This window comes from Schistocerca piceifrons, chromosome 3 (assembly GCF_021461385.2).
Source record: "Schistocerca piceifrons isolate TAMUIC-IGC-003096 chromosome 3, iqSchPice1.1, whole genome shotgun sequence".
Lineage (NCBI taxonomy): Eukaryota > Metazoa > Arthropoda > Insecta > Orthoptera > Acrididae > Schistocerca > Schistocerca piceifrons.
Genome location: NC_060140.1, coordinates 383837331 through 383850359, shown reverse-complemented (window position 1 = coordinate 383850359; position 13029 = coordinate 383837331). Strand labels below are relative to the sequence as shown.

General features: G+C 42.1%; 1 protein-coding gene across 2 annotated transcripts in view; it reads right to left on the bottom strand.

Annotated features, from left to right (window-relative positions):
* LOC124790017 (eukaryotic translation initiation factor 5B) overlaps nucleotides 1-13029 on the bottom strand; it is a 434617-nt gene that overhangs the window by 292912 nt on the left and 128676 nt on the right. For both annotated transcript variants that reach the window (XM_047257568.1, XM_047257567.1), the window contains exons 10-11: nucleotides 1087-1220; nucleotides 781-998 (exon numbers count right to left, since the gene is read on the bottom strand). In XM_047257568.1, coding sequence (XP_047113524.1) covers nucleotides 781-998; nucleotides 1087-1220 — 352 coding nt within the window. The remainder of the gene's footprint in view (nucleotides 1-780; nucleotides 999-1086; nucleotides 1221-13029) is intronic.

Here is a 13029-nt window from a genome sequence, read left to right as displayed (position 1 = left end):
GAATGAATGTCAGCCCAAGTTTTGAAAGCAGAAGGGGCAAACATTTAAGAACATGTTGCTGAAATATTTTACTACAAGTACTTTAGTTTCAATCACTTCTGGGCAGTTATGGAATGTATTTTACAAGGTGCGTTAAGGTACATTTATTACAGATCAAGGTCAACTGTCAACAGGAAAAATTTTCTGAGTGAGCAAAAATCTTCTGAACATGCAATGAAAAGAAATCAGTGACAAATCAAATGCGATGAACTGACGCTCACAAAGGAACCTGCCATAACTTATGTTGACCCTGTGGTTATGATACTTTGAGTGAAAAAGCTGATGAGAAAAGCAGATGGAAAATGCTGAAAGGGAGCAAGTAAAGAGAGAGAGACAACAGCTAACTTGCCATATATTTACCCTATTGTTGAGCAGTTGTCTGCCTGGTTTGTTACCTGAATGAGGAGGACAAAGAGTCCTACTCAGATGGACAATGAAGTGGGTGAGAGCATACAGAAATACACAGTATTATAGAGCATTCTGAAGTAGAAATATGATGGGAACATATGTCAACACACACAAGCAATAACACTAATAATAAAATCCACATTCACTTCCTATTAATTTAATGTGTTTCTATATAAAACTTGTCTATATCAAATGTACCACAGAATCGTTCTTTGCTAACTGTGACAGTTTTCTATTGAATTCCACTTGAATACCAAACGCAACATAACTTTTTTTTTTATAATAAGTCTAGAATCTTACAAAAAAGTTCACCCAGTTAACATTATCACTAACCTGTCAATTTTGTTTAGTGCTACAATGAACGGTGTCTTCTTGTTTTTCAGCAAATTGATTGATTCAATTGTCTGTGGTTCAAGCCCATGCATGATATCAACAACTAGAATAGCTATATCACACAGTGAGGAACCACGACTTCGTAAATTGCTGAAAGACTCGTGTCCTGGTGTATCAATGATGAGCAGACCTGGTATCTTCAATTCAGTCTCAGAGAACTGAAATTTTTAGTTCCATTATACACATGGACAAATAGAGGCAGATGTGATAAATTTCAAGAATATTTGCAATATACATCAAACATACCCCTTTAACATGTTTGGTCTGTTCCTTAATTGCATCAATAGGGACATTTGTTGCACCTATTTGCTGAGTAATTCCTCCAGCTTCTCCATCTTGCACATTTGTACGTCGTAATTTGTCAAGAATCTTTGTTTTGCCTGGAAGAATATGTGTTATATTATAAAACTTAATGCAAAGGAGTAAGATGAAACTATGTATATTTAATAATTGCAGATATGTGAGTCCCCTAAAATTACAAAGACACTTTTCAATTTCATCCACACACACACACACACACACACACACACACACACACACACACACACTGATATATACAGGGCATTTGGGGAGGAAAGGTCAATATTTTAAACAGTGATAGTATAAGCAATTCTGAACGAAAAATGTTATATGAACATAGGTCTGCAATGCTTCATTAGGGAGGTATGGGTATTGAAAGGAACTTTAATTCTGCAAAATTGATGTGCACAACATGAACGTATACGCAATGCAACTGGACCGTAACATGATTTTCTTGCAAACAATGCACAGGTACATGCCATGTTTATGCTATGCAACCTATAACGTATTATGGTGTGTGACATACATAGTACAATCACAAGTTGTTTACGGAGTTGTGCCGTGTAAGCCGCATTGTGCAGCGTACTGGTGATGGATTGATTAGCTGTGTAGTGTATTAACTGGCCTCCAATATCACCTGACCTTACACCTTTAGATTTCTGTTTATGGAGTTGGATGAAATCAGAGGCGCACGAAGTGAAGGCAAATACATGAGATGAACTGCTTCGTCGCATCATGAACGCTGCTGGATTGATTAGGAACCAATCACAGGCATTTGAACAAGCAGCACAACATGTTATCCCTAGAGCTCAAAAGTGCATTGACGTTCATGGTGGGTTATTCAAACCTGTTCTGTGAACTGTACAAAATCTATACGACAAGTGTTAAAGCCGTTTGTAGAAGACATGGTACGTCTTTTTCAACTGAATACATGTACTGTCAGTCAGACAGACTCAAACTCAGGACCTTCACCTTTACCAGGCAAGTGGCAGAAGTAAAGCTATGGGGGCAGGTCGTGAGTAATGCTCAGTTGGCGAAAGGCAAATGCTCCCAGTTTGAGACTCAGTCAGGCACACAGTTTTAAACCGCCTTGAAGTTTCAAAGTGAGCACTGCTTGTGCATGCATGCCACTATAACTACGCAACCCACCCCTGCAGCCCAATGAGAGTTAAACTGTATGGCAGCCCCAGAGCCCTTATCCACAATGCAAGTTTCAGTCTGGAGCTGCAAGAGGTGGGTTCGAAAATTTGGGTGACAAAAGAGGGCAGTGCACCAATGGACTATGTATGGGAGTTGATGTAACAGTTCTATCCCAGAATGTTTGAGAATGTCCTCGAATGTGCCCTTATCCTGTTAATAGTTTACACCTCATCAGAGTATATGGCAAGATGCATGGATCAGCATACTTTCAGAAATGAAGTACAGTGGATCAAAGTAACACGGAAATAATGGAAAATCCAGAATGGAATGTAACAAGATAATGAAAAGGATAGGTGTGCTACTCACCATATAGCAGAGATGCTGAGTCGCAGATAGGCACAACAAGAAGACTGTCACAAAATAAGCTTTTGGCCAACAACACCTTTGTTGAAAGTAGACAACACACACACACACACACACACACACACACACACACACACACACAAAAAGTGCAACTCGCACACAGGCTCTGACGGACATACACACACAAAGTGCGACTCGCACACAGATGACCACTGTCTTTAGCAGCTGAAGCCAGACTACAAGCAGCAGCACATGGTGTGAGAGGTAATCAGGTGGGGTAAGGAGGATGCTGGGGTGGGGAGGGGGAAGATAGCAGGGTAGAGGTGGGGAACTGTGAAGCGCAGATAGAGGGAGCGTGCAGGGAAGAGGTGAAGGGAGAGTAGGACAGCCAGGTGCAGTCGGGAGGTCAGACAGAGGGCAGGGGAGAGAAGCTGGGGCGATAGAGGAAAGGGAGAGAAGTAATAACACTGGGTGCATTGGTGGAATAGAGGGCTGTGTAGTGCTGGAATAGGAACAGGGAAGGGGATAGATGGGTCAGGACAATGACTAATGAAGGTTGAAGCCATGAGGGTTACAGAAACGTAAAATAACTTGTGGGGAGAGTTCCCACTTGCACAGTTCAAAAAAACTGGTGTTGGTGGGAGAGATTCAGATGACACAGGCTGTGAAGCAGTCACTGAAATGAAGAAAGCCATGTTGCGAAGTCTGCTCAGCAACAGGATGGTCCAATTGTTTCTTGGCCACAGTTCTTTGGTTGCCGTCAATGCGGACAGACAGCTTGTTGGTTGTCACACCCATATAGAATGCAGAACAGTGGATGCAGCTAAGCTTATATATCAAATGACTGGTTTCACAGATAGCCCTGTCTTTGATGAAATAGGTGATGTTTGTGACTGGAATGGAGAATATGGTGGTGGGAGGATGCATGGGACAGGTCTTGCACCTAGGTCCATTACAGGGATATAAGCCATGAGGCAAGGGGTTTTGGGAGTAGGGGTTGTGCAGAGATGGACAAGGATACTGTGTACATTCGGTGGGCAGTGGACTATCACTGGGGAAGGAGTGGGAAGGATAGTAGGTAGGACATTTCTCATTTCAGGGCACAACCAAAGTTAGTCAACACCCTGGTGGAGACTTTAACTCAGGTGCTCCAATCCTGGGTGGTACTGAGACATGAGGGATACAATCCCCTGTGGATGGACAGCGGGACTTGCGGGGAGTTGTGTGTGATTGGAAAGATAAGGCATGGGAGATCTGTTTTTGCAAAAGGTCGGGAGGGCAATTACGGTCTGCAAAGTCCTCAGAGAGGCCGTTGGTATATTTTGAGAGTGAACACTTGTCACTGCAGATGTGACAGCCACGGGTGGCTAGGTTGTATGGAAGGGACTTCTTGGCATGGGATGGGTGGCAGTTGTCAACGTGGAGGTACTGCTGGTGTTTGGTAGGTTTGATATGGACAGAGGTACTGATGCAGCCATCTTTGAGGTGGAGGTCAACATTAAGAAAGATGGTTTTTTGTGTTGAGTAGGACCACGTGAAGTGAATGGGGGAAGGTGTTGAGATTCTGGAGGAATATGGACAGGGTGTCCTCACCCTCGATCCAAATCACAAAGACATCATCAATGAATCTGAACCAGGAGAAGGGCTTAGGATTCTGGGTGTTTAGGAAGGATTCCTCTAGAAGGTCCATGAACAGGTTAGCATAGGATGGTGCCATGCTGGTGCCTGTAGACGTACTCTGAATTTGTTTGTAGGTAATGCCTTCAAAGGAGAAGTAATTGTGGGTGAGGATTAGTTGGTCAAGGTGACTAGGAATGAAGTTGTTGGTTTGGAATCTGTCAGGCAATGGGAAAGGTAGTGTTCAATAGCGGTAAGGTAATGGGCATTACGCATGTTAGTGTAAAGGGAGGTGGCATCAATAGTGATGAGCAGGCACCGTGTGGTGAAGGAACTGTCGTGAGTCAGTGGAGGAAATGGTTGGTATCTTTTATACACAAGGGTAGATTGCAGGTAATAGGCTGTAGGTGTTGGTCTATGAGAGCAGAGATTCTCTCAGTGGAGGCACAGTAACCGGCCACAATGGGTGGTTGGGTTTATGGACTTCAGGAAGCATGTAGAAGGTAGCAGCAGAAGGAGAGGTGGTGGTGAGGAGAGAGATGGACTCCAGGAAGAGGTTCTGGGATGGGCCTAAGGATCTGAGGAGAACTGGAGATCCTACTGGATTCCTGGATCGAGGTCATTGTGGCAGGGTATGTAGTTGGATGTATCTGATGGCTAGTGAAGTCCTTCTGCGAGGTAATCCTTGAGATTCAAAACAACAGCATTGGAGCCTTTGTCAGCAGGTAAGATCATAAAGTCGGGATCAATTTTTAGGTGGTGGATAGTTGTTCTTACTGCAGACGTTAGATTAATTTGCATGAAGTGAGGCAAGGTTCGAGGTTAAGAAATTCTGGAAAGTTAACAGTGGGTGATTTGGGGGCAGTGGGGGGTGGTTCACAGTTGGATGGAGGAGTAAACTGAGCCAGGCAGGGTTCAACATTGGTCTTTGGTTGTGTCTGATCGGTGGGGTCAGTGGCAAAAAAGTTTTTCCACTGGAGGGACTGGGAGAAGGAAAGATCTTTAACAAGTCCTACATGATTGAATCTGGGAGTGAGGCAAAAGGTGAGGCTTTTGGAGAGGGCTGATATTTCTGTGGGGCCAAGGTTTTTGGAGGAAAGGTTCATGACTGTGTTTCAGGTCTCTCTGGGTTCTGGATTCTGTGTGATGGTGGGAGTGAGTTTTGGAGAGTGGGATAAATTTAGTAGGTTTGTGAGATAGGGTTTGTCAGCTATGAGGGGCATGGAGGAGATTTCGAGGTTATTGTAGATGTGGTAGCCCAAGGTGGAAGAAGGAAGTGAGCAGGGTGGAGAGTTTTTTGAGGTGGCATTGTGCATGTTGCTCTAATTCCTAGAGGGCAAGAGATTCACTGTGTGTTGTGGGATTCAGGAATTTGGGATTGCATAGCATGGGAACTTCACAGATGGAGAGAAGGTATTGCAAGGAGGTGTGGGCTTGACTGATATGGTTTTGCAGAACTATGTCGGTGAGGGCTATGGATTGGCAGAATCTCAACAGATGGAGGTCATTGTGGAAGGAAGAGTGGTAGCCAGAGATTGGTCATTTGATGCCAAGCCATATGGGCAGATACCATGAGCCAAGCAGCAATGCAGAAACACTGTGTGGGACTGGGTTCTGGCTAGGGATAAGGAAACTTTTCTGTGTTGACATATATGGCACGAGCAAGGATCCATGGTGGTGGAAAAAACGCTAAAAAATACTTAAGTAACAGAATTACATCTGAAAAATTTGCAAAAATACACCCAAATACAAGCGAAAAATCATGAAAAGTGTGAAACAGATGAAATATGGGGAAACAAGATGAAATCTGAGGGAGCACATAGACAGTGAAAGGTGAAACACCAACTAAAATTTGCGTGAAATCACAAAGAGATCAAAGAAAAAATATAAATAAAAAGAACGCTTAATGTAGGCTGCAGATCTGTGGATGGATAAGTGTGAAGAAGGGGAATGACAGATGTGACAGGATTACATGAAATTAGTAGGTGCAAACTCAAAATATACTGACGGTCTCAGTGAGGAATCTGCCGACCCTAATTACACTCCCAACCTTGCACAAAAATAGATCTCTCATGCCTTATCTTTCCAGTCACCCACCACCTCCAAAGTCAGACAGTCTGGCCACAGAAGAGCATATCCCTTGCGACTCAGTACCACCCAGAGTTTTGACTCTCCGCCAGAGTTTCGACTACCTCTTTGTCGTGCCCTGAAATGAAAAATGTCCTACCCACTCTCCTTCCCACCCCTCCCACAGTGGTATTCCGCCGCCCACCAAATCTATACAATATCCTCATCCATCCCTACCAACCCCTTGCCTCATGGCTCATAACCTTGTAATAGACCTATCTCATACATCCTCCCACCACCACCTACTCCAGTCGACTCATCACCACCACCTATCCCATCAGAGGCAGGGCTACCTGTGAAACCAGTCATGTGATCTACAAGCTAAGCTGCAACCACTGCTCTGCTTCCTACATGGGCATGACAACCAACAAGCTATCTGTCCACATGAATTGCCACCGACAAACTGTGGCCAAGAAACAAATGAACCACCCTGTTGATGGGCACGCCATCCAACATGACGTTCTTCATTTCAGTGACTGCTTCACAGCTTGTGCCATCTGGATCCTCCCCACCAACACCAGCTTTTCTGAACGGTGCAAGTGGGAACTCTCCCTACAGTATATCCCACGTTACCGTAATCATCTTGGTCTCAACCTTCGTTAGTCATTGTCCTTACCCATCAGGACCCTTCCATGTTCCCATTCCAGCACTACACAAGCCCTCTATTCCACCAATGCATCCAGTCTTATTACTTCTTTTCTGCTACCCTCACTTCTTTCCCCCTTGCCCTCCACCCAACCTCCCAGTTGCACCTAGGTGCCCTACACTCCCTTCACCGCTTCCCTGCACACTCCCACTAGCAGCACTTTATCATCCCCCACCTCTACCCTGCTATCCTTCTCCCTCCCCACCCCAACCTTCTCCTTACTCCTACCCAGCTGCTTCTCCCATCATGTGCTGCTGCTCGTAATCTGGCTTCAGCTGCCCGAGACTGTGGTCATGTGTGTGTGAGTTGCATTGATGTGCCTATCTGTGACTTAGCATCTCCACTATATGGTGAGTAGCAACTATCCTTTTCATAATATTGTTAATACGTGATAGAATTAACTAATGTCACTTGCTTAAGGTAGAGAACAGTGTATTAAGTGGAATTTGTGTGTGTGAAGTAATATTAATATTTAATAGGATGCTGATTTTGCCAGTGGCGAACTGAACAGAAGGAAAAAAGAATTATAGTGAAGAAATGAAACATACGAAGCTCAAGTGACATGTTTAGCTTCACAGTGGAAGAGATTGAACAGACTGACAGCAAACTTAAAAGACAAACACACTCAGCAAGAAGACACAAAGAAGGTGCTGAAGAAACAAGATTACAAAATGAACTAGGAAGATTTCCTCTAGTGCTGACACAGACATTTAGAATTTTGTTTTTTCAATGTGTATTTCAGTCACCCCAAACGAATACGCTCAGCGCATCTTTCATCCAAAGCCCACTGTCAATGGAAAACATTGATTTGTTTCATTTTACAAACAAAATTATTTTAAAGCAGAACGTAACATACACATTTCATACACAAGTCTCAAAAAAGTCTAACTCTGCACTTGTTTTATCGATATGTATTAACAGGGACCATAAAACAAGAAGAATAACGAGCAGTACAATAGTAACAGCACTTTCCTGGTCCAAGATGATTGCTACCGTCAAGCAGAGGCACAGCTTAGTCATTGTGGAGTACTGTTATCTTCATGTTTTACTATCCAACTTTATACATATCGATAAAACAAATACTGCACTAAACTAATTTGGGATCACTCTATCAGAGGGACACACAAAATCCTACTTTAAAAATCATTCTTGTTTCTAATGGGGAATGAACATAGGCTTTTTGACAATGGGCATGGCATGAAAGATGTGATGAGCAGTATTTGTCCGGTCTGCCTCCAGCTACACATTGCAAATACGACACTGCAAATATCAGCTGAATCATCAGAGAAAATGTGCCTGACAACTCGTAGGAGGGATGACTGATATATTTGAATGACATTCCACTTAACATTCATCACGTAAAATTTGTCATTTTCGTAGATAATATTAGTGTTATAATAAAACCCATTAATGAGAAAGTGGCTGAAGAGATGGTCAATGATGTTTTTCAACTAATTATTAAGTGGTTCTCTGAAAATCGATGTGCTCTAAATTTTGAGAAAACACCTTACATTCAGCTCTGTACAACAAAGAGTCCTACCAACAACTGACACGGCACATGAACAGGAGTCAGCGAACAGGGGAGAACGCTCCAAATTTTTGGTTGTACATATGGGTGAGTGTACTCGGGTGATTCATGTGAAAAGGTTTCCGACATGATTATGGCCACATGACAGGAATTAACAGACAATGAACGTCGAATGATACTTGGAGCCAGATGCATGGGACATTCCATTTCAAAAATGATTAGGGAATTCAGTGCCAACAGACAAGGGACACTACATGAAATAACCGCAGAAATCAATGTCAGAAATATGATGAACGTATCTGTTAGGGCAGTGCGGCTAAATTTGGCAATAATGGACTATGGCAGCCAATGACTGATGCGAGTGCCTCTGCTAACAGCATCACATTGCCTGCAGTGCCTCTTTTGGTCTTCTCACCATATCAGTTGGGCCCCAGATGAGGGGGAAACCATGGCCTGGTCAGATGGATCCTGATTTCAGTTGGTAAGAGCTGATGGTAGGTATTGAGTTTGGTGAAGACCCCACTTTGCCATGGATTCAAGTTGTCAAGAAGACACTGAGCTGGTGGTGGCTCCATCATGGTGTGGGCTATGTTTACATAGAATGGACTGGGTCCTGGTTATGTTCGGCTCCTTGCAGACATTTGCAGCCATTCTTAGATTTCATGTTCCTAAACAATGATGGAATTCTTATCCAACATGTCATAGGGCCACAATTGTTCCTGAATGGTTTGAAGAACATTCTGGACAATTCGACTGAATGATTTGGCCTCCCAACATGAATCCCAAAATCAAGAGGTCAATTTGTGCATAAAACCTGCACCATGAACACCTTCACTATCATAGATAGCTATAGAGGCAGCAAGGCTCAGCATCTCTGCAGGGGACTTCCAACGAAAGGAAAGAGGCGGTGGGTTTGGTATCAGGACGACATTGGCAAAGGTACTGTTCCATGGCCACAAAGCCAGGAGCATGTTGACGTTTGGCGTACAAGAAGAAGTCTGTTGGTAACAGAACATGAACTGTGGAAAGGTTGTGAAGGAAGTGAGCAGAGTCTTGAATGTAGGATGGGAGGTTACAGGACGCATTGAGGTCTGAGCTGCCAGAGATGGCTGCCATGTGTGCATGAAGTGAGTTAGTATGTGTGAAAGTGTGTGTTTTCTTTTCTGAAGAAGGCTTAGGTCGAAAGATAAATGTGTGATAGTCTTTTCGTTGTGCTTGCCTGCAATTCAGTGTGTCATCTTTAAGGTGATCTATCATTTCCCTAATAGTAGCGATGCATCCTTTCCCTAATATTGTAGAACATGATTTATGATGTAAGTGATATGCAAACAGAAGCCAGAACATTAAGCAGAGTCCAGATGATGGAGTATCCAAGAAGAATCTTCAGCTAAATTTGAGGCAGTTCACACAGTAATTGTGTAAATGGCATCTTTTACAGCAAATGAAACAGTAAACACTCAGAAGCAAGACAGCTGCTGGTACAAAGGAAATAGGGGGTGTGCGTAGTTATGTGGAAAACCATGAAGGAGGGCTTGTTGCCCCCTTTAGCTCTTGCAGGGGGCAACAAAGCATCTATACTCTGCACATCACTGCACACTGAAACTAACATAGTGGCATCCGTTACGTAATAATAGTGACATAAACAGTAATTATTACTTTCTGTTGTATGCAAATCAAGTATGAGACTGTCCTTCAATCTTCAATCACAAAGAAATTATTATTAAAGATATCTTCAAATACATCTGCAGGTATCAGCATCATCACAGGCTTTCATTCGCAGAGCAGTCAGCCACACCGACCTCTACAGATAGCCATTAGCATTTGGAAATAAATGTTCCCACTTATACAAGAAAGAGAAATAACTTGGAGGAAATATGGCAAATCAGGATTTTTAAGTGAGAACAGAAAAATATAAAATCAACTGTAAGTGGCTGATTGCTCTTCTGCAAATGATAAACTGTTACTTCTCCTGTCACAAACACACTGTCACAACAATGAAAGTCTGTTCGCTCTGATCAACATTGAAATATTACTTCCTCCTGCAAAATTCTGACTGTTAATTCTCCCTTGCCAATAATGAAAAATATATATCCCTCTTCATTATAGTAGTTTTGTGATTTAAAAAAACCACGGCATAGATGTTTCCTTATATGTAAGGAATGTCCTTGCAATGTGACTAATTTCTACTTAAAAATTTGCCAAAAATATAATGTCAAGATACAGCAATTTCTGGGAAAGGTATAATATGAACCGATTTTCAAAAATATTGAAGCTCAGTAAAGCAGTTCACTCTAACTTTTGTTCTGATGGCCACACCCAATTTCTGTTTCCCCTTACCAATACAGTTCTGCAATAACTGCCATCCTATCATATTTTCAACCCTTCTGCCTGAAGAAGGAGTCACTGGCTCCGAAAGCTTGCCAATCACAATAGTCTTGTGTGTGTGTTCTGCCGCTGCTTGGTGAGTAGATTTTTTTATCTATCCAATTAAATGATGTTTTGTACCGAGCAACGTTCTTTCTTTATGAGTGTCTAATTTTTTGGAGTTACCTGAACTTGAACTTAACTAGTGTCAGAGAAAGTGGTTCATCTCTCAGTCCGTTTGTTTATCATCTCATTTTCAAATCACTCAGCTTTGTTTCTTACATCAACATATTGAGGAATTTTGCATAGGCTGCAGGCTATGGAATATTCACGAAGTGCTAGAGATTTGTAATTTTTAGAAAAACTGTAGTTGAAAAAAAAAAAAAGGTTATTGTTGATACAACTGTTGCTATTTTTCCACATAATCACCATCATGTTCAATGCATGTTGTAAGCTGTGGCGCAAAGCTTCTTCACGGCCTCCTTGAAGAACTCTCCCGCCAGCTCCTTCCCCAATTTCACGATCTCTTTCTGCACTTGCTCATCGGTTGAAATTATTTCCATTTGTGTGCCTTCAGCTAGGTGAAAAGCTGGTAACCTGAAGGTGCCACATCAGGGAAATACAGGGAAGGGGGGGGGGGGGGGGGGGGATGGTTCAAAACATTCTAACCAAGTGAGTCCAAGGGCATTTGATGGCTAAGGCTGTAGGAGGATGGGAGTTACTGTGCAACTAGCATATCACTCCCATCAGCATTCACCTCCTTTTGTTCTAAATGCTCCTTTTGAGTTTATTTTTAGGGTCTCACAATATTATAGTTCATTGATGGTTTCCCCTTGAGGCAGAAATTCAACCAAAGTGATGCCTTTTTGGTCCCAAAACACTGAGCCCATGATTTTTTTGCCTTAAATTGTGGTTTTGAATTTTTTTGCAGTTGGGGAAATGGTGTGACACTGTGATACCTGTCTTTTTATCTCAGGCATGTAATGAGCCACACACATCCCATCTCCAGTCACAACGGAACTCAGAAAATTCTCACCTTCCAACTCAAATCATCCATAAAACTCCTGGGCACTACTGACTCAATTTTCCTTGCGCTCTGTAAACTGTTTTGAGAAACACCTTGCACACAATTTCCAGAATCCCAGCGTCTCTATGAGTGCCTCATGTAAGAGAGTTCTGTACAGTTGTGGAAACATCACAGAAGTTTCATCCACCATCAATCGGGAGTCTTCATGAACAGTTTCCTTGATTTTTTGCATGAGCTCCTCAGTCAAAATGGAAGGTTTTCCACTCCTCTGTTCACTATGAACATTGGTTATACCTTCACTCCCCACCCACTCAAACACATTCATTTTGTTCATAACACCTTCACCGTAAACTGTTTTGATTCGTATAAAAATTGTGACAGGTGTTTTTCTTTTTGTGAGTTGGAAGCAGATCAAACTTGGCACAGTTTCTTACCAACGTCTTTCATGCAACTGGATAATACAACAAGAGTTTAGGAGTTTCCATACTACTGTGTTTCTACAAAGCTTGCTCTAGTCAGATGGATCCCCCCCCCCCTCTTCCTCTACCACTCAGTGTTGCCAAACACCCCCCCGCCCAAAAAAAAAAAAAAAAAAAAAAAAAAAAAAAAAAAAAAAAAAAAAAAAAAAAAACCCCACGCAGCCCACTATGGTCAGAGTACACTTGCTTTCTGAATGTGTGTTGTACATGTCACTGTTCATGTCATAAAATGCACACTTTTCTGAGTGATATCTATAAGTCACAGAATATAGTTTCTACAAAGTGTTAATTTCAAATCAGAGAATTTTCTTTGCTTAGGACACATCTGTACAGATGATGTACAAGGGCACTCTTCTGTATTCTTTTATTACATCTATATCACATCTGGTAAGAACTTATGTATCATTTATAGCTAAGACAATGGAAGTTCATTTCTTTCTTGCCTAGTAAAAAAAAAAAACACTTTATGTAAGTAGTTTTAAATAAACTATTTTAGGCCATTATGTACGCATTTGCAGTATTAATGTATATATTCTTACATGGAATTGTTTAGTATTACAGAAAAACATTTGTAGGGCACTACAAAAAAATTGTAATA